Genomic DNA, 20,946 nt, shown 5'->3' on the forward strand with positions numbered 1-20,946 from the left:
AAGGGTTTGTATTGATCTAGACACTATCGTTCTTTCTCTTGAGACTAGATACTAGAATAGTGTCTAAGGTGGGTTTAGTATCAGTTTTGAGCCGAGCTCTAGGAGGTTCGGTTCATGCTTGTAGTTATGTTTCGGCAAGTTACTCTCATGCCATATAGTGCACTTAATTTTTGTGATGCGAGAGTAAAGTCACAAACCCTTTCATTAAGTGGTTGAAATCTGTCATTTAATCACACTGATATGGTTTAGTATCAAGATAGGTAAACTAGTCAAAGCTATTTTCTCCTCCTACATGTCCTGAACATAACAGACTCAAATAACCTCCAAGAGCACATAGCAAAGGGCAGCCAGTAATACAACAAGTCTACATTCCATCTCTCCACAACCACTTTTCAAACTCTTCAGTATTCAGTCCCTTTGGTACTTCCTTCTTTCCAGTCTGCCACTTATTTGTTAGCGCAAAACTTTCATATTGGGACGGTTTCTTTATCAATCTTCTCATATTCTGAACGTCTGGGCCATCCTCTCCTTCACACAGAACTCTTTCACTATAAGCTCTCTCCATGAAACAGCTCGCTCGCGCTTGATCACTTTGCGCAATGCTAATATTGAAAGCATCCCGGTAGATGTCAGAGATCAACATGTTTGCCCTATCCTTATTTTCCTCTTTGAGTATCTGAACAGAGGTGTGGCAGTCTGCTAGACTTTCTGTAGGGTGTTCAAGCATTCGCTTCTCTTTATGAAGTTCATGTCTAAGAAATCTAAGATGGGTACGTTGGGTATCACTCGCTTGAGTCTCGGCTGGAGAGAGACTGCAAAGAAGACATGTGCAATCAAATGCATATGCTCTCTTGAGATGTTCACGCCGTACATCGAGCGTTTCTCCTTTACCGGGGCGGTATGCAATGGTTATTTCTTCTCCAGATTTGATGGCGCGCACGGCGTGGACATTTCTGCATTCGGTTTTGGGGTTCCAGTAAGTATGCGTATTGGGAAGACAGTCGTGATTGATGAGGCAAATTGTAGGATATATATCAACAATTGTAGAGCCATTGCCGCGACCTATAGCATCGGTTACCAGGATGCCGGAAAACGGTTGTCCCTTGCAAATGTTGTTTTGCAGCGAAAAAAAATTGCCGTTGCTCTGTTTTTGGAAGCCTTTTAACTTTTTGGGAAATATTGCTTTCAAGGTATGCTCCTGATGCTAAGGTAGTTCTGATTTCCAAGAAGGATTTCTCCGAAAGTATTCGTTTTCCTTTTTCGATATTGAAGCGAGCTATCAGACCTTTCCCTTTTCCTGGCACCTGTTCGATACTGAACATTTTTGAGTCCTTTCCAGTCTTTGAATTGTTCTTGAATACATTGAAATCAATGACAGCCGAAGCATTTGGTTCACCCAGCTAAACATCATTAGAAAATACAACTGATGGCAAGTAGACCAAGACTGATGTACCTGCTCAAAATACTTCCGTGAATCATAAACAACGACCCATCTATAAAACCCTTCCTGTTTGAGTTCCTCCTCCCAAGTATGAACTCGAGAGCCAAAATGTTCCTCTGCAATCCTAGTTATCGTATCTAGATAGTCCTCGACCCCTTCAGCATGACGAACAGAAATTTTCGAACAGAATCGCAGAAGCTTATGGCCCTCAGATGGAAGAAAAAGATTCCGGTCTACTTTGACGATGATACAGTTCTGTTTTGCTTCAACCAAATCATCGTTTTGGTAGTGTTCTTTGACGGCTTGAATAAAACGCTCCCAGCTCTTCTGATCTTCTGTCCTTTCAGATAGGCGTGGAACCATGTCAAAACCAGTATAGAGACCCATAGCTAAAACTGTGCTGCAATCAGATTCTACAGTAGTTAATATTTATCAATTCGACAACCGAGGAAAACACTCACGATGTGATGTTTGCTATTTAGTCGGTCTTTAGATTATGTGTGTAACTTAGCATCCAGCCAATGAGCCCCGCTAAAAATTACGTGCCGTCGGCTGGCCGCATGGAAGAAAGGGGCTATCTAAGGTTCAGAACCGGATTTCGAAAAAGTAATGTGTCTAATGATCAAATTCAGAGTACCAATCATCCAATGAACGTAAATATCGCGTTTGCATGTTTGCATGTTTGGTAGGGATTCGATGGATGGGTTGGGAGAGAAGTAGATGACTTTGGAACGAATTTTGGAATGGAACTATTTTGCTTTTGTGAATTACCACAATGATTCACGATTGTGGAATTCATACGCAGATGATGTATTGGTAATATAATTTCAGCTTATCCGATCTCGATGTCGGATTTAAGCTCTTTGCCGCGTGTTTTAAATTGTTTTGAAAGGGCGCCAAGCCATCGATGGTCGCCGTCTTACTCGATGTGAATAAACGATGCAATAACAATGCCTATGGATGTAAAGAACTGCTTCAAAATATGGTGGGGCCTGTACTAATGGGTTGAAGTCACTTGTATGCAACGGCCAGAAGTAAGTTCACTTGTCACTAGAATTTGAGCTGGACAATGTACATAATCCAGTATTACAAACAACAGAATCAAGAGATATGATTAGACCAGCCCAAATATTATTAAACATTATCTATTAAGAGAACAATCAACATTAAATATTAAGAATTAAACATTAAAGATCCCACTGCTTTGAAAGCGTGGCCTAATTTGCAATGAACGCCGAACTCCCCCCAATCCCAATCCCAAAATCACACCATCACTCTAAGCTTCACCGATTACCTCCCACTCTTCCACTGTAGCCCCTGCCTCATCTCCAAAAACTCCACAACTTGTGCCTATGCACCCTGCAATCTGAAGCACAGCTGTATCTCCCATATACACTATTCTATCATCAGGTAGTGTGTAAGTCGTTTTGTGACCTTCTTCGAGTCTTACATCATCCCCAGAATTTTCATCCCCATCGCCTTCTGGAGAATCGTCTGAAGACATAGTGTATGCTAGCGCATCAACATCTCTAATTGCGATAACATTTGCCACATCTGGAGTATCAAGATCGGGAAGAGGAAGGAGGAACTCTTCTCCTTCTGAAGCATTGGTAGAGCTGAAAATTATGACAAAAGCTCTGGTGGGAATTCTTTGTCCCCATACCACATTAATTGTCTTTATTCTTTCGCCTACCACAGAGCTTGTATCGATAGAGATAGAAGATCCATTAGTATTCTCGGGCTGCCAACTCGTTCCTACGTCCCCGTCATTGACACTCTCTGGCCAGCGATTTAATTCGGTAGCGTCAGATCCAATAATTGGAAGACATTGAATTAGATTATTGGATGTGGTGATATCTTGCCAATACATGTCGTTTTCTAATGTGAGGGTCTGATTGAGAGATAGCATGAATTGGAACTGTGGATGCGAGATGCAGGGAGATTTTGAACCATAGGAACCGAAGTTGTGTTCTGGGGATTGGAGGAAGAAGGCGAGACTCCAGTAAATGTGATGTTAGTATGAGTGTTGTTCATACTAGCACTGAATGTATACCCAGCCCAAGTGAACTCATTAAGTGTGATATATTGTTTGGGTGGAGGAAGAGTTGGCTGGATAGTGAGTACGTCTTGCGAAGAATCTAGACCTAGGTATCCATAGAAAGCGATTTGCATCGTACCACCATGACCAGTCAAAATGGAATGCGGGTGGGTATCCTCCATTTGCGTTAGTGTCATCGTTAGCTTGTTCACTCATTAGGAACCATGGTGCGCGTAGATTGGAAAATACACCCATCTTATTGTAGGTAGATGCTGAGCAAACCAGAACGTCCGTATCTTAACGTAGCAATTGTATTAATGGCAAATGTCATGGCTGGACCATGGAGCGATTGCTTTTGTGTGTAATATTGAAGGTCGGCTGCTTCCTTTCGAGCGTATAGTTTATAGGCTTGGATGACTCTGGAAGAGAAAGAGGGTGGAGCATCAATGTTACATCGGCTTGCTTGACGGTTATGTTGGAGGGCATATCTTCGTATTCGAGAGTAATGCCAGAGGAAGAAACGGGAATAGTAATGTTCTCGGCTATGTCGAGCCAAGTGGGTGGAATCGTTTCATTATATTCCTCCTTGATGGAAATGATGGAGTTCATGATTTGGAAGAAAGATGCCTGAGTGAAAGCACCATTTTTGACGTGGTTAGTCCATTCGTCAGGGTCAGTCATATTCCAGATGTTCCATTTTCCCTGGTCATCCTTCTGGAGTACACCCTCAATAGTATGCCCTGCACTCTCGACTACTGGCCATAATTCTTCTCTGAAGTATTCCTCATTACCAGTGATTCTTCTGTAGTCCAACATCATCTTTGCAACATCGGTATTAATGTGATATTCATAATCTAATGTAGGACCTGTTCCAGTTGCATTGCCATATCTACCTGAAGTCCAGGAATACAAGATTGAATCATTATCGAACTTGTACTTTTCCTGTACATAATCTTCTGGAGCGTTGGCTTTGGCCTGAGAATACATCTTGACACGGTGTTTGATCATTTGAAGAGCATAATCAGGATCAGTCAGAGCTATACCGGGGAACATCCAGATATCCATATCCCAGAAAGTCATACCAGCGTATGGATCAGCAGTAATTCCCCCAACACTAATACCATTGTCGTTCAGATCACTCCCATCTTCTTGAAGGAGCGTTTGGAGGATCATGTATCGACTAACAGCAGCATTGATTTGATCAACCTCAGCCGTAGTATCGTTCTCTGGTAGACGACCGGTGGTAGGGTTCCTGTAATCAACGATTTTGCTTTGCATACGCTGGTTCCAGATTGCAGTGTGCTCAGTATAAAGCACATCCCATCCATCACTTGTTGCATTATCAGATGCTTGAGCTGCTGTCGTTTGCGCGTCGGTGAATTTGTCTGTAGAGGCAATTCCAACGAATTTTTGAAAGGTTATTGGTTGTCCAGATTGTAGCTCGAGATTCCATTCTTGTCCAATAGTCATAGAATTATTGTTAGGAGACACGATAGACCTTGGTGAGATGGAGCTCAAAGCTGCTGTTTGATAATTTTGCCGTAGAGTATGTCCATGCCAAAACATCTGGAAGACCATTTGGGTGATTCGAAACATATATAGAAGAAGCATCATCATGACCCTTTTGTCCCAAAAATGACCTAACAGCACTTCTACCATCCAAGATATCAGTTATAGTGATCTTTTCTGTTGTGTTATTCAATGGTGTGACAGTAAGCTGAACAGCCGCGACGTTGACTCTGGCCGCACTGATAAACGCCATATATTCAATCCCGAAGCTTGAACTGTTATTCAAGTTTGGAGTCCATGTGTAACTCCAACTTGCAGTGGCATTCATCAAATTCAGCGAACTGCTGAAATTACTAATGGTAGCCAGATCCACAGTAGCATTGAGCACTTGATCACCAGCGGTGATAGATATATCAGTGAAGTGAGGTATACCTGAGATAACACTCTCATCACCTCGATCGAGAAGTTCCGGATAATTTGTTTCCGTCGTGTTGTGTTGTCGGTCGAAGAATCCAATAATACCTGCAAAACTCTGACGAGGATTGAATTCCGGCCATGGTTCCGTTGGCTGCTTTCCATCTCGATGTGTTTGATTGAAGTCTCTTTCAAAAAATGGGCCAAGTGAGGCCTCAGCAAGGCCAATATATCTATGACAATAAAATTAGCATACGCCATGATATAAAATACCAGTACTACGTTGATGATGATGAAAATTTCAGGCTGAACAATAGTTCGGGGTATCGGACTGGACGAAGCCACAGTAAATTAAAGGAATTCAATGTGCGAGATAACGTCGACAATTCAAACCATTTGAATGTTGATTAGATCTAAAACATGAATCTTCTCATTTTCGAACTACTTTCCAGAATATTCAAATTTGAAAGCCCCAAAGAACTGATGAATAGGAATACATACCCATTTGACAAGTGCTTCCTTGCCAGAAAATTTCCAGGTATTAAAACATTAGTAGTGAGTGTAAGGCTATGATCATCCCAAGAACTCAAACGATTCTCTGCGAGCACCCCAAAATTGGGCAATGAAGGCATTGTTCCATCTGGGATCGTCTTCGTTTTGAATTGGGAAGCGGGATTGACCTCGTCGCCATAGTCGGCACCGAGAGTGATTGCGGGGAGAAGTGAAACTACTGCCAAGGGCAGCAGCAGAGACACACGTGTAATCATGTTGAAGCGGTCGATCAATCTGAATATGACCATTAGCTATGAGCTTTACTTGTATACATAGCAAGAACTATAACATACCCGAGGCTTTTCTTGAGAAGAGAGGGGATAAAGAAAACTGCAAGAGGGTTTTGTAGGATTAATAAAAGCGCGAGAAGGATGTGATGAATATTTCTAGGTACTTGCATTTATTCTCTGATCTCTTGAGGCGGGGGGAGCACGTTATTTATTATAATCTGGTAAAATACATGACGTGCCTACATGGCTACAAAAGCTAGACTTCGAAGATGACTATTTCACCCTAAATGTAATTAAATTTAACTAACTCACACCAAGCCATCAATTCTACCCAGTCAATGAATCTCCACACCTGTCAAGAATTTCTCCAGACCAAATCCCCGCTAGTTCATGGGCTCATTCTTACCTATCGTCATGATCATCCTGTCATTGATTGCCATGCCCAGAATTCAAAAAAAATTAGCACCATTTTCAGATCACTAATATACGTTAAACATCACAAAATTAGCTCCTGAAGTACAACATTTCATTATATCAACTTCCTCGAAGCAGTTTCATTCGAATCTGGGGAGTACAATCCGGTAGTCGTACTCTTGGCATTGAAAATCTTAAAAGGGGCTAAACTAGCGAGCTATCAAAAACCTCGCTAAAACTTGGAAGTCAAAAACTTAGATCAGCATTATCAACATTAGCCTTACTAAAAAACTCTCTGATAGTAACTAATAGATCACCGATTGGTAGTAATACGACTTGGAAATTAAACTACATCGGCTCTGTAGCTTCTTGTCTCTAAGCATTTCGATACCTCCAAAGAGTATGACATTCTCGCTAAGAAAGTCACAAAAAGGATAAAAAATTATTTTGGGTCGGAAGAACATGGCCAGCTAAACACAGATAACGACAAGCCTTGCAATAGTACTTTCTTATTCTCAATTTCTATATCCACAAGCTTCGAAAGCTTATGTGACAGATCGAGTAGGAAGTACTGGATAACCAAGTGGGGTAGCTAAGTGGGGGCTTCGACAACCTACAATTAGTACATGAACACTACAGAGTTCAAACACAAGGACCAGGCCATCTTAACCAAGTCACTAACTAGGAAGATCTCAAGAATTGTTCTTCTCGATAGATAGATGTGGAGAAGGTCGACTTACTAATAGAGCTACGCCTATACGAATACCCAACTGCTGACACTTGTCGCAACTTATATCTCACGACTTACCGATGGACAAGCCTTCAGGCTACCGCATCACCACAGAAATCCCTACAAATGGCTCATTATTGCGAGAGCCCGTGAAGTTAATTGATACAAATAACACAGATTTAGGAATGCTCCAAATATATGTATCCCTGATGCATGAGTGATAAACACGTGTCTTGATACAAAAAACAACTATCAAACCGATACACAAAGAAATATCCCGATCTGTATGCTTAGTGTACCGACTTCAAATCCAAACCCGATATACATAGTTTTCGCACCCCTAAGAAGAAATATTAATTCACACCCGGCACTTCATCTCATGACATTGAATCGACAATGAACCCACCTGATAGACATCTTACACAGCTTAGACCCAGAGCATATCCAATGTATCAAACTATGAATCCTCCTCCAGACACTATACAAACCAATAAATCACAACTAGTCATCCTGTCGGTAACCATACCCAACGCGCATCATTAAGTAGGTAACTAGCCAGTCCTCCATACTTTTACACGTTCTATCCAAAGCCCACATAGCCTCAAATCCCATGCTCTAGCGTGCAAAACATATCATTTTGTTGCACATCTAACGTCTGTGGCAATTGAGACGGTGAGAAAACTAACTGATCTATTTCCCATTCCATCTACGATCAGAGAGTAATGTATATTAGCGCATCCCCTTACCTATTCCAATTCACCAATTCACCAATGATCATTTATGATTTCATCTTTAAACTTTAACCTTACAAGAGTCCGAATAACCCTAATAAAAACAAAAAATACTTCCGACCCATCGATCTCGACTCCCCCGTTTCATTTCATTTCATTTCACCTCATCATCTCCCATAATTTACCCGAGAAGAATTTGAATATCTCGCATATCTCATCACCATGTTCAACAAACAGTATACCAGAAACCTTGTTTCCCTCCTCTAAATCCCTTCATTTTTCCTACCTTCTACCTACCTACCCTCCAATCCATACCAACCTCGTGACCGAGTATACCCCATGTTCTGAAGTTCTATATGCATGCTTCAACCACTTACATACATACACACACACAGCTCAAGAATTCTAATCAATCCACTTCGAGACCGACCTACCTACCTATCCACCTAAATACCATCCTCTCCAAACTAACACCATCCTCTCTAACCCAATCCGATCTCCCCAAACCCCAAACCCCAAACCCCACTCCCCTCCCTCCACTCCTCTACCCACCACCACAAAAACAACTCACCAATCAAACCAACCACCTATCCACCTATCCACCAAGCCATACCCCTCTCTATCCATCATACCCCCATCCATATATCATCTTGATATAGGTACCTAACCAAGCCAAGAATCTACAGTAGATAGTAGATATAGCCAACGCTTATTACTCACTAAAGTATACAAGTGAATCTAACCCTTCATCAACCCATCAACCCACCCAATCTCATCCCACAGTACAGACCTTCCCACTTTTTTTTAATAAGGACTTTTTTCCTCCTCATTTTCATCCCGCCCAACATCTTCCTCATCGTACAATAAATAGTATAACTTATACTCCTCTTGATGCATCTCCTAAGCCACACCATGAGTTACCTAGTTACCTACTTGAAAACCGGTCCAAGTTCCATGCCATGATTGGAACAATATCATACCTGGCTATCATGTTCGTAAGGACCTTGCGATTCTACATCTCACACAACTTACTTGTTCGGGGTTTCACACTAAGAAACAAGAGCCAATCACAACATCACCAGACTAGAACACACGTTGAAGTAGTAGAGTACTAGATTTTTATTTCTCAATAGTACTCTCATTGCATATCATGACTTATAGCTCGCCGATAACCCAACTGCCTAGCAAACTACGAATACCATGCACCCCCATATCATCTCTATCTACACCATCTTAATTCTCAGCCACAGTTTCAGCTTCAGCTTGCGCTTCAGGTTCTGTTATGCTCTCCCCAACATCATCTTTAACAGGAGGCAAATCACTCAATTTCTCCGGTACAACATCATTGGCATGAACATCAGCAAGAATTTCTTCCTTTTTGATCTCCTCTCTTTGTTCAGATTGGATATCCTTTTCGGCCGAAGGAGGAGAAGCACTCTTCTCAGCACCAGTTGCGATTTCCGTAGAATCATGGAGACTCTCTCCAGCAATGTTTGTTGCAAGAGTTGGAGTTGAAGATTCAGTTGCTTTTGTGGTGGATGTAGCGACTTCCTCTGATTCCTCTGATTTGGGGTCTGTCTTTGATTCTACGTGCAAGACCTCGTCGGAATCAATGTACCACAATGTGGAGGGTACTGAGCTTGCCAAAGTGACAGCAGAAGACTCTTGAGAGGCCGCTGAGACAGGGGCAGGACTTTTAGCAGGTGCTCTGCGGGCAGGACCTCTGGCTCTACCCTTTCTTGCATCTGATAGGGGAACCTTTTCTTTCTCCTCAACCTTCTCCTCTGGCTTAGGCTCCTCCTTCTTTGGAGCCTGTGGTCCGAGTTTCAAGCGTGAATTAAGATCTGCGAGGAAACCACCCTGCAGAGCAGCAATCTTACCACCAACCGGTCTTGAAGGGACAGGCGGCTTTGCCTTTACAGTGGCAGGAGCGCCATTATCAGAGCCTATCGATTTAGCGGATGAATTTGAAAGGACTGTTGTTAATGGAATGTTCTCAGACGATTCACGTGTAGAAGACTTCGCTGGACGAGCTGGAATTTGTGGCTTGGACTTTAATGGCAGAGGAGGAGCCGCTTCATCTTGCTTCGACTTTTGTCCGGGGCGATCAGGAATGACTGGCTGGGCTTTATCAGGCGAATTTGATCTAACGGGTCGAGCAGGGATACTTGGTTTGGTCATCGCGATACCAGTCGTAGCGCGACCTTCATCTTGCGCAAGTCCAAAGCCGGCTGCTGCCTTCTCTTGATGAAACACGACAGCACCAGTGGTGGGTCTTTCATCCAATGGACTCATGATAGGATCTACCTCCGGGGTCTGGGGCGTTGAAACAGTTGTCTGTAATTGAAGACTGTCTGGTGTATCTTCCCAGACATCTCTACTTGGGAAGCGCTGCTGAAGATTTTTTGGTCGGGTTTCTGCAGCAAGGTGTGGTTTATGAGACCACACTTTCTTTTGAGGGTGCAAGAAACTATCTGTGCTTGAATTTTCTCTCTCCGCCAACTCCTCCTGTCGTCGGGCAAATGCTTGCTCCGGAGTCTCCTTTGATCGTTTGTGAGCATCTTCATTATCTTCATCCGGATCTGGAAGCTGGGGTGTGGACACTGTTGCAGTGTATTGCAAGCTGTTGGGCGTGTCTTCCCACACGTCTTGACTTGGGAATTTACGTTTTTGAACCTCCGGGCGTTTCAGACGATCAGCTGCAGTCTCGGGCTTTTCCTCGGCCCCTAACTTTTCATCTTCTGGGAATAGAGGCTCATATTCATGTACCTCTTCCAATGGAGCCGATTCCGTTGCTCGCACTGCAGGTGTATGTATACTTCCAGGTCGACTGGTTTGTTTGCTTCCAGGAGTGCTGCTGTATCCTAGATCATCATAGATATTTCTGCGCTCAAATGATGGAGAAACAGCAGGTTGTAGCTCGTATCCAAAATTCTCTTTTGAAACTTCATCAGAAGCAAGAATGGGAGCGCTGTATCCATGTTCTTCACGAAGGTCATCGTCATCTCCACCAGCCGCTGAATATGGTCTTGATTCATTCGCCGGATCGAAAATTCTACTAGAACGACGACTAGGGGTATCAACGTGAATGGTATCTTCAGGGTCCGCTTCACTCCCGTAGCCACGTTCAGACTTATCATCAAGACTTTTTGACAAGGCACCCTCAAACTCGGCTTTCTTCGAACCGTCAAGAGGAAAGCTTTCTTTCTTCAAGGGCGAATCAACATGCGTTTGAGATGCATTAGAATGCGCAACGTTGTATCCAGTGGATTGTTGTCCACTAGATTGTGGGCGAGGGGAGGACATGCGAGATGCATATTCTTCAGAAGCCTGAAATCCTATTTGCTCGCTAGGAGTACTCATCACTGCTGGAGAAGTGCCTATTCATGATTAGAATCATATGGGGATAGCACATTCGTAAACCTTACCAAGACCAGCACCTCTGCTAGCAGTGTCTCTAACAATTCTGTTCAAGTCGTCACTGCTCATAGCCCATTCTGCTCTGCCTTCGCCGAGAGGTCCGTGATAAGAAGCAGTTTCTTTCTTGTAAAGCTGTAGAATATGATTAGAATGTAACTTAAAATAGCATGTATTATTTGATGATACTATCACTTAAGTAATACAAAATACTTATGTAATCTTAATTTTGTCCATGCAACTAGACTTCATGCAATCAAACTGTATTCACTTGTAAACTTACCTCGGGGTGCTTTTCATAATAGGCCTTTTCAAAGCGATCGTGTGGAATGATGCCATGTCCGTGAAGACCATAGCTTCCTGGTGGAATGTCTGCTCCACGACCGCTTATTTTACGCTCATGATGACGCTTTGATCCATCGTTGTGGAAGCCAATACCAGGAGTATAAGGAGTTGAGTATGGGGATGGAGATGGTGCTTGAACGTCTCCTGCATTTGGATACATTGGAACTTGTTGACCAATCTCAGGAATGCCATGCTCATCCTCATGACCGGTACTCGATGGGGGGCGCTCGATGGCGGAAGCGTTGCTAGCAAAGCTCGATTTGTTCTTCAAAGATCGAGAACTAGGATCTCTATCATTTCCAGCTCTGCCTAGGCCATATGCAGCAGCTTGACCAGAATCGGTACGAGTGACCGCAGATACCCTCTGCTTAGCACTGGACTCGGGATGAGAAGGCTTAGGAGCGTGAAGCTTTAAATCATTCGCAACATTCCTTGTTTGAGTTGGCGATGAACTGAGATCCTCCGAGGCTCCAAAAACCTCCGCGTATTCATTGCCCTCTTGGCCGATGGAAGGCAGAGCTACACTCGATGGACGGTGCGGGACCTCGAGCTCTGTTGTTGAGCTATTGGCACTGTTCATGGCGTACAAGGAGGACTTTCCATGATTTTGTTGAATAGGCATATCATTGAGAGGAGATCGCGCGAAGCTCTCACGAGCAGGGGAGACGGAGCGATCGGCACGTCTATTGGCAGGTCTTGGAGGGATTTGTGGTATGTTGCTACCAAGAGAGGGAGCACCAGAAGAGGTGTTTCCCTGCTCCTGGGACTTATTAGTTCTGGGAGGTACTTGTGGGGTCGCCGTCGACATATTTGTTAATTGTATAGAGGTTGTGGAAATCGATGGGAAATATAACGGCCTAGATTTCTTGTTTATGTTAGGACCCGTTGTGTGCTATCCAAAAGAGTGATAGTTAACTGGATTAAACTTCAGCCAACAAGATGTTAAATAAGCAAAGTCAAATCATCAAGCGAATCGTGAATTGTAGTACGCTCTGAAAGCAAAAGGGTAGACTCTCCTTGCGGAGTATTGAGAGATTCAAGTGGCATGTTGTACAGCACAACCAAATGTTGCCAATTGAAACTCGAAGTCGTCGCCGTAGACTTCAAACTGAGATGAGACAGTAGCAGACATGACGGCTTCGACGCTTTCTGTACAATCTGCGAATAAACGACTCGATAGGGGTAGTTGACAATGGGGAAACCTACCAAAGTGCAAATAATTGAAGACAATCAAAAGTTAAAGTTCAATCATCGAAGCTGATATGTTTGAATTGAGGGGTGTCAAGTATCAAGATTTACAAGTCGACATGAAGTTGGTTTATTTGCGTTCTTTGATATTGTCCGGCTTGAACGCTAAGCAAGGATTCTGAGAGGATATGTTACCCCAAGCAATACGTCTAAGAAATCGTCATCGTTACTAGTAAATCAAAAAACCATTCAGATTTTCTCATTGTATACCGTAGTTTCTAAAAGCACTTCACTTCACTTCATTATTGTATTGATATATACCTACATATACACATATGATCCTCTTCCAAAGTGTACCTACGTACATATGTATCCTTATCTCCAAAACCTCGTTGTACTTTACCACTTCACCGATGCTTCAAACCAAAGTCCAGACACGGGAGGGAGGATATCATAGGTGGGGTTTTAGTGAGACACAACCTCTATCTAGTATCTACTGATTTCAACACCCCACCAAGCCATAGCCAATCGTCAACTTTCCATTTGTATTCATATTTACAAACCGATTTGGATGGCTTATGGCTGGTATTTGATGATATGATTGGATGCAGTGATGAAAAGATGGAAGAATTGTTGTTCCGGTGAATATGAGGGGTTCATGACAAGTGCGGTACGACCAGCTCGCTCACCCGGAGCTTCTGAGCTTCTAAGCCCCAAAATACCACACCCTTCATTTTGAATCACCAGAAGTTCTATTTTCGTGCCTTCACTTCATTATCTTATCCTCTTTACATTCCCATCTCCAAAACTCCCTCCTAAGCCCTCATATTCAATTAACATCACATCCTCCGAATGCCTCACATGTCAAAACGATACGTATCACAAGCATATCGCATCCGCCTGACATAAGTCATTCAGATCCTCACAATAGCTCGTGATCTATACCTGATTATGACATCCCGTAATGGTGACACGAAGCTTCAATATTGTCACACTGCTGCGGAAGGCATATCTAGTATCCTATAATACTGATTTCACATTTGACCACAAGCTCACATCATGTCACTATACTAAACATTCAATACAGTTCCATAGAAAGGCTTCATAACTCATGTTCCATTGAATTCCATACCTAATTATCTCCTGACTAACTCCACACGAAAAAAAAGCATATACGAACAGGATGCATTCCAGATACACTGAGATGCTTTGGTCTTGAAAACAGAAATGGAAGGTATAAAAGTACACCCGCAAAATGAGGGAATCTGAAGCCTCAAGAAATTCCCGATTTTTCTGGGCTGAAAAAAATCAAACATGGAAACAAACAGCCATACTCAATGCGCTGCCATACCCTTGACGCCTTGCACCAAACCCACATGCTCTCCCATTTTCTGTTTCGTAAATCAACCTCAGAGTTGCGCTTCACCCCCCGTCTCCATGAACCAAGCATCACCCGCCCACTCAAACTTGAACCACTTGTTCCCATTCACTTCTTTTCTTTACCGATGTTCCGGGTTTATAGGATCATTTGCGCGACACCTTGACCACCAAGTGTTTTGCTTCCCACAAATCCTTGTCCCTTAAGACCAGCCAATGCGTAGAAACCAGCTGCGATGGTGAGAAGGACAGCGGCAGCGATGAGACTTGATGCTGCAATGATGATGCTGAGCCATTGAACAATAGCCATTCCCATGTAGATAGCAGCGCGCATATAATTGGTTGTGAATCGGCGCATAAAGGTGTCGAAGGTCGAGGACGTGGGGCAAATTCGAAGAAGCAATGGAATCTCAATGAAGATGATGAGGAAAGAGCTCACACTAGAAGGAAGTTGTTAATTTTGACACATGAAGTAGATAGGGAAATTGAAACTCACAGGCATAGCGCACTAAAGATGATAAGCAAGCTTATGTGGAAGAGGTTGGCAATCCCTAGGGCAAAGCATAGAAGTATGCATACAACTCCAGTCCTGTATCATTCTGTCAGACCCAATTCAAGATTTTGTTCCACAATCCCCAAATGTTCATCATCTAACTTCCAGCACATCCGAGGAAGAAGGGTATGTGCTGCGTCAACATTTGACATGCATATTCGATAATGCTTCATGATGTAATGGCTTGAGTGGGATTGATGGAGAGCTCGGAAGAGTCGCATGTTCTTACCATTGACCGTAAATACCTAGAAGCGCAATTAGCCAAAGTTATACAAGCTCCAGGAAAGGAATCCATACTGAAATTGCGCGTTGCGAACTCCTCTGCGATAGTCATGATTGCTTTTTTCGAGGTTTGGCTGATGAATGTTTAAATGGGTCGATGTATGGGTATGTATGGGTGAAGTTCAAGATGATGTGGAGAGCCGTACAATAGTTCGTGAGTTCTTCAATGTTTGTTTTCGTTTCTTTGCGAACACATAAATCGTTTCAAGATACAGTAAACTCGTAAGAGAATGTCGGAGTTATTTCGCTTGAGCTTTGATGGGGAAACGGTTTAAAGAGTTGTATGGGTCTCAAATTTGAAAATAAATTGATTCCTACGAGTTTACGGAGTACTTGTTTCGTGTTCTGTGAATTCGAGAAGCTGCGTATGGCGCTAGTCCTTAAGAAGAAACACAAAGGCTGAAATGATTGAATGAGGCTGAGTCCTATTGAGATATTCTTTAGATGGAAATATGAACAAAAGGAAAATGTGAACCTTTAATACAGCTGCCTAAGAAACGATTACGAAAATATGGCGAATCCATACGCTGTCTTCGAGATTTTCTCCCTCATCGTACTCAGGTAACATTGAAGCTCGTGCAACACTACGATATGAGGGGAGGGTTACGATATCTATCTCTCCACATATATTTTGATCGGCAAATGCATACGTTATGGAGGGGAAATATGAGGATCATCGACTTGTGCCTTTTTATGTCGTTTTATATTTGATAACTTCGTTGCCTCTCCTTGCTTCTCGATAGAAGGCCTGGTATAATGTTTTGCAAAATGGACCAACATTTCCTCTTGTCAACCACCAACCTCCTATTTACCCAACATTCCCAGCTAATGATTTATCCGAAAACCAACTTGAAGACATCGTTGAAAATGAAATAACTTCCAGCTCCATCTGGCATGAGTTGGAAAGCTTGGCTGTAGTTCATAGGTCTTTGCTCCTCATCGACCTGAAAGATTTTTTGTCAGCGTCTGATATGAACCACGCCATAGCAATGACTTCTGTTTGCGCGCAACTCATCAAAGTTTCGACTTACCAACAAGGCTCCTGTAATCAAAATCAAAATTCCACCATGTTCTCCGGATGGTTGCGCATCGAGAGTTGAGACTGCGTGCTTGACCTTCTCGAAAGGAAGAGACTGTACCAGGCTATTTTAGTATCGATCTGCATAAGAAGGAAGTAAAGCTTACTCCAAGTTTTTCTACGATGGCACCGGCTCCAAGGACGGAAGCGGACTCAAAAGTCAACATGGAACTCTCACGCTGAAAGCTTGTTAGCAAGAGATCTTTTCGAGGCAATGATGGCACTGACGTAAAGAGGAGCCAACTGCTTTCTGTCCGCATCGAACTGGTTGTAGTAGTACTCGGTGAATTGCTCTATTAATGGTTGGCCTTGTCAGCATGCCGCTGCTAGAAGTTTCGAACAGCCATGCATCATCGCACACAGATTTCGGGACGATTCGATGCTAGTTTCCGTGCTTCATCTGCGATGGAATATGTCATAAACTTACTTGCGACACTTTCGAAGTCTGTGGAAGAGGAGTTAGCCTCGAATCATGGATAGGTAGATGAATTGACGAATGGATAACATCAAGTAAATTTTGAGCATGTAGACCCTATCTGTGAAATACTCGGAATGTGAACTCATTAACTTACCGGCCATCTTGCTCTAAGTTTATGAGGCTTTCTTAAAATAAGTTATTTCGAAAGGATATTTTGTGATGTTGGTTTGCTTGTTTTGGAGGGGAAATTATAGAGGGGTTTCTATGGGTGATTTTGAATACCAGACACTTCAGTAGAGTGGACACCACAATTGGGCTGTCATACGCTTTACCCAATCTAGCTTAGTCACGTCGCCAAATAGCTCGAAAATTTATCACTTCCCTTCCCTTTAAATCCATTCAATGCTTCTTTTCAACCTTCTTACCTGCATAACCTTCTTCAACCCATCCACACATACGTACAAAGTCTTTCATTTCTCGAGCATCCTCTGATTGATATGGATTTGGCTTGGGATTTGACTTCGATTATATGTTGACATTTTATCTTTTTGATTATCTTTTTGAATTGATCGAATTACTTACAACAGCCGCTCTCAACAGCGTCTAATCCTCATGGTATGTTTATGGATTTCTTTTGCTTTACCGCATGCACACACTTCCTAGCATTTTTTGTATGATGACAAAACCTTCCATTAAGAACGGCCTTCTGAATAACCATGTCGATTCAATCAATATATCAAGCTCAACAGTCTGACTCTATCAATCAAATGCCCTTCATCATTATCGTTGCAGAAATCTTCACAAGGATTTAGCTAACAATTATCAAGATTTTTAGGAATTCTCAACGTTGAGAATAATTCAGACTGCCGCATATCGCAGCATATGTATAGAGCTCAACCCAGCAAGCCATGGTAGACCGACGCGGGTTCATGGTAAACATGGACGATTCGTTCGTATTGAATCAATCACCAGGGCGTCATATCAAGGCGATTTTGGTCATTTCTGGAATTCTCATGAAATCTCTCAATATTTTCTATTTTACGATATACATAGCAATAATAAATCTTTGGCTCAAGTTTTGTCTGAAAGAACCTCGGAATACTCGCATCAAAATGAATGTTCACGGGATTCGAATTGAACTGAAGTGATTCACTATGACCACAAGCCAGACCACCTTTGAGAAACAATATTCCGTTTGAAGATTCTTCCATGTCCAAAATGATGAAGCGGTGTGATTTACGTCGTAGTAGTATGGTATTATTGTCTTCCCTCCAACACATCAATACTTTCGTGATGACCACTTGTGACTTGATGCTTTTACATGACATGGTATTGTTGGTAAAAGTCATATTTCTGCCCCTCTTCTTTTGGTTCGATAAGTCCTTTTGACTTGTTGTTGGTCTGCACTGTGCAGTTGTTCATCAGCCTAGCGAAACTTGAGGAATTCATTGTTTTCTGAGTACATGAAATTCCACTTACCACTGACCTACCATTCTGCCATTCTGCCATTCTACCATACTCAACCCCATCCTCATACTCAAACTCAAACTCACCCTTACCCTTCAAAGACATACAATCGCACCAAGTTGCAACTCGAGGAAAAGTCAAGGAGTTTCTAGCCCAACTCCAAATACTACGACGACAATTGGCTTTGGCTTGCTTGTACTCCCAATTCCACCCAGCACATTCAAACAAACGCAACGAACGCACAAGGCTTTCAGTAACAAGGTACGCTAAAGAGGCAACCATCAATTTCCATTTCCAGACCTTCAGCCTCCTCATCCCATCCTTATTATCACCTACAATCGGACGGAGCTTTCCAAAAAGCTCGGCCTCTTCAACTTTAATCCATCCCCCACGTTCAACACAAATACCAATACCAATACCAATACAAATCCAAATCACAATACTTATAAGTTATACATATTAGGCTGTGCAGCTTCGTCTGCCATATTGTATCGGTGAGGTAAAAATGCCTTGCTTCAAAGGTATTGCTGTCAGTGTCCATGCTGAAGGATCACCGCTCCCTGAATATGGAGTAACTCGACAATCAAGATTCAGTCGTATTAACACATACATCCCCGTCCCTCAACCCAAAATTCCCCGCGATTCGACCACCAATAAACCTGAAGCCGCAAAGTTTGCTATCTCAATTACGTTGTTAACTCCAGGTCTTCCCATTCCTTACAGCACGCCGAAAGCAACACCCGCGAACCCTTATCCTCAGCCTCAAACCGTCACTGGTTTGCCTGGCTTTGGCGAGAAAACAAATTTCTCTGGTCAAGTCGGTCCCTACATACCAATCACCAAGTCGGAAAATGAAACAATCGCTGCATATATCTATTTTGATGGCAGACCAAAGGAAGAAGTGGCCACTCTTTTACGACCAAGCGAAGAGACATGGGTAAATTCTCGATGGGTCCAGGTTCCAGACTCTGAAGGAGGAGGACTGGCTGAGCGAGAGTTCTTGTTCCGCGAGGTTGGTCTAGAGCGATGGTTGAACGGACTTGATCTTGACGGACAAGATGCCGCTGCAAGAATCGAAAAGCGTCGACAAAAGTTCGAGAAGCGTCGTAGGCGCAGAAAGGACGAACTTGGCAGTGATGATGAACTCGCAGACATGATGACACCAAGAAAGAGATCCACGGCACGAGAGGTTCTACGATACGGAGCAGATGACCAATCGCCGGTCGAGACCGTTTCAGATGACGAAAGTTTCAGCTCAGACTCGGACGACGATGATGCTTTACCGGAAGCTGCAGGACAAATCAAGGTTGCTATGTTTCGGGTACTCGCATCTGGAGAAATTAAACGCGGCGAATACTCTCCACAATTTGATGCTCATGATGATGATGAAGAAGGAGAGAAAGGCAATGGAGAAGGAGGAGAGGGGGATGTTGATCACACCACAAGTTTTGCAAAGCCTAAGACATTGGATCCAAAATCTATTAGCACACAAACTGTCACTGGAATAGACGGGCCCGATAAGCCTTTCGCGGTCTTTACATTCTTCTATCGAGGTCAACGTAAGCTTTATTTCCGTTTTCTGTCACAATACCACTCTCTAACATGTCACCACAGGTCAATTGCAAAAGATGGGCATTCTACCAAATTCAAAGCAGGAAAAGATATCCAGCAGTGCTGCGAAACGAAGGTCAACACAGTTAGATTTCGGAAATATTGGCAAATTGAGTAATACTGGAACCGTTGGATTTTCCGCCTTTAGAGATAACGACACCTCCGCAAAGCGCAGCAAATCTAAAAAGAGTAATGGAAATGCCGGCATGATGGAAGACAGCGACGATGAAGACGATGACGATAATGGAGTAAAGATGGAAGAAGTGGATGATAAGGACGATCCAAATAAGACTTTGAGTACCGAAGATGCAAAGTTTCAGGGAGAATTAGCAGATGGGGTTGGACGAATCAAGGTATGGTAGTCACATTGTACTTGTAAGAAAGTATGCTAATACTGATTGAAGTTAAAACGCCAATATTCCGCTGGAAATTTGAATAACTTGGGCAGATCACCTAACTCAACCAGCAATACATCTGGCAATGCTACTCCCGCTACGGATGGAGACAATAATGGTCTAACTTTACCAAACAATGTGTTCGGAAAGAGCCTCGCAGACAACAACTTTGTTGGTAGTCCTATGAAGAAACATAGAGCTAGCCTCCTCGGTGATGAGTCTCTAGATAAACGACTGGCAGGATTTTCGAGTAATCTCGACATTGTAGCAGCAGCCGAAGCTGCGCAGACTCCCCTCCCAGAGCCAGCAATGAAGGATGTCGACGAAGAAGAGCTATGATGGTTAGGGGCCATATAGGATGGAAGGAACACTAAAGATTTTGATATAGACATCATGGCATGATGAATTTCACGCTAATGGGTGTCTCATCTATCTCTCAATCTATTTGATGGATTGGAAAGCGAAGAGAAGCATGGCATGACACGCAGCGAGTGATATTTGGTTGGTTGGTTGATTTGTGAAAGGGTTGGCAGGCTTATCATATCATATTATATAAAAAGTATGATTTTTATACCTGTTAACCTGAGTCTTCACATGGGATACCTTGTTTTTATGGATTGATTGGTTGTTTGCATACATCACAGTATGTCTTGTAAAAGATCTCTTTTAATACCCTGAGCGCCTGCTGCACTATGATTTCATGGCTGGCTACAGAGCTGGGTGGTGGGTGGTACCTTGGTAAGGATTGCTCCCTTC

The 20,946-nt window shown here is 42.9% G+C and overlaps 7 protein-coding genes across 7 annotated transcripts; 1 reads left to right on the forward strand and 6 right to left on the reverse strand.

Moving 5' to 3' along the window:
- Positions 1–364: 364 nt before the first annotated feature.
- On the reverse strand, positions 365–1,828 carry EAF02_004786 (uncharacterized protein; the record flags this gene model as incomplete). The annotated part of the gene is made up of 3 exons (XM_038900834.1): positions 365–1,144; positions 1,167–1,400; positions 1,454–1,828. 3 exons carry the CDS (start codon positions 1,826–1,828, stop codon positions 365–367), a joined length of 1,389 nt encoding a protein of 462 aa, XP_038759346.1.
- Positions 1,829–2,717: 889 nt separating this feature from the next.
- Positions 2,718–6,169, reverse strand: EAF02_004787 (uncharacterized protein; the record flags this gene model as incomplete). Its single annotated transcript, XM_038900835.1, has 5 exons — positions 2,718–3,438; positions 3,495–3,655; positions 3,819–5,002; positions 5,055–5,635; positions 5,904–6,169. The coding sequence occupies 5 exons, from the start codon at positions 6,167–6,169 to the stop codon at positions 2,718–2,720; spliced, it is 2,913 nt and encodes a 970-aa protein (XP_038759347.1).
- A 3,123-nt stretch (positions 6,170–9,292) lies between these two features.
- On the reverse strand, positions 9,293–12,629 carry EAF02_004788 (uncharacterized protein; the record flags this gene model as incomplete). The annotated part of the gene is made up of 3 exons (XM_038900836.1): positions 9,293–11,439; positions 11,488–11,611; positions 11,760–12,629. 3 exons carry the CDS (start codon positions 12,627–12,629, stop codon positions 9,293–9,295), a joined length of 3,141 nt encoding a protein of 1,046 aa, XP_038759348.1.
- A 1,896-nt stretch (positions 12,630–14,525) lies between these two features.
- On the reverse strand, positions 14,526–15,273 carry EAF02_004789 (uncharacterized protein; the record flags this gene model as incomplete). The annotated part of the gene is made up of 4 exons (XM_038900837.1): positions 14,526–14,826; positions 14,883–14,975; positions 15,169–15,184; positions 15,237–15,273. The coding sequence occupies 4 exons, from the start codon at positions 15,271–15,273 to the stop codon at positions 14,526–14,528; spliced, it is 447 nt and encodes a 148-aa protein (XP_038759349.1).
- Positions 15,274–16,054: 781 nt separating this feature from the next.
- Positions 16,055–16,878, reverse strand: EAF02_004790 (uncharacterized protein; the record flags this gene model as incomplete). The annotated part of the gene is made up of 6 exons (XM_038900838.1): positions 16,055–16,165; positions 16,253–16,354; positions 16,407–16,478; positions 16,528–16,592; positions 16,727–16,744; positions 16,872–16,878. The coding sequence occupies 6 exons, from the start codon at positions 16,876–16,878 to the stop codon at positions 16,055–16,057; spliced, it is 375 nt and encodes a 124-aa protein (XP_038759350.1).
- Positions 16,879–18,062: 1,184 nt separating this feature from the next.
- On the reverse strand, positions 18,063–18,669 carry EAF02_004791 (uncharacterized protein; the record flags this gene model as incomplete). Its single annotated transcript, XM_038900839.1, is given in 3 exon segments — positions 18,063–18,143; positions 18,197–18,626; positions 18,641–18,669. 3 exon segments carry the CDS (start codon positions 18,667–18,669, stop codon positions 18,063–18,065), a joined length of 540 nt encoding a protein of 179 aa, XP_038759351.1.
- Positions 18,670–18,689: 20 nt separating this feature from the next.
- On the forward strand, positions 18,690–20,529 carry EAF02_004792 (uncharacterized protein; the record flags this gene model as incomplete). Its single annotated transcript, XM_038900840.1, has 3 exons — positions 18,690–19,743; positions 19,799–20,148; positions 20,200–20,529. The coding sequence occupies 3 exons, from the start codon at positions 18,690–18,692 to the stop codon at positions 20,527–20,529; spliced, it is 1,734 nt and encodes a 577-aa protein (XP_038759352.1).
- Between the last annotated feature and the right edge of the window lie 417 nt (positions 20,530–20,946).

The sequence above is a fragment of the Botrytis sinoallii genome, assembly GCF_014898435.1.
Source record: "Botrytis sinoallii strain Bc 23 chromosome Unknown BSIN_007, whole genome shotgun sequence".
Classification (NCBI taxonomy): Eukaryota; Fungi; Ascomycota; class Leotiomycetes; order Helotiales; family Sclerotiniaceae; genus Botrytis; species Botrytis sinoallii.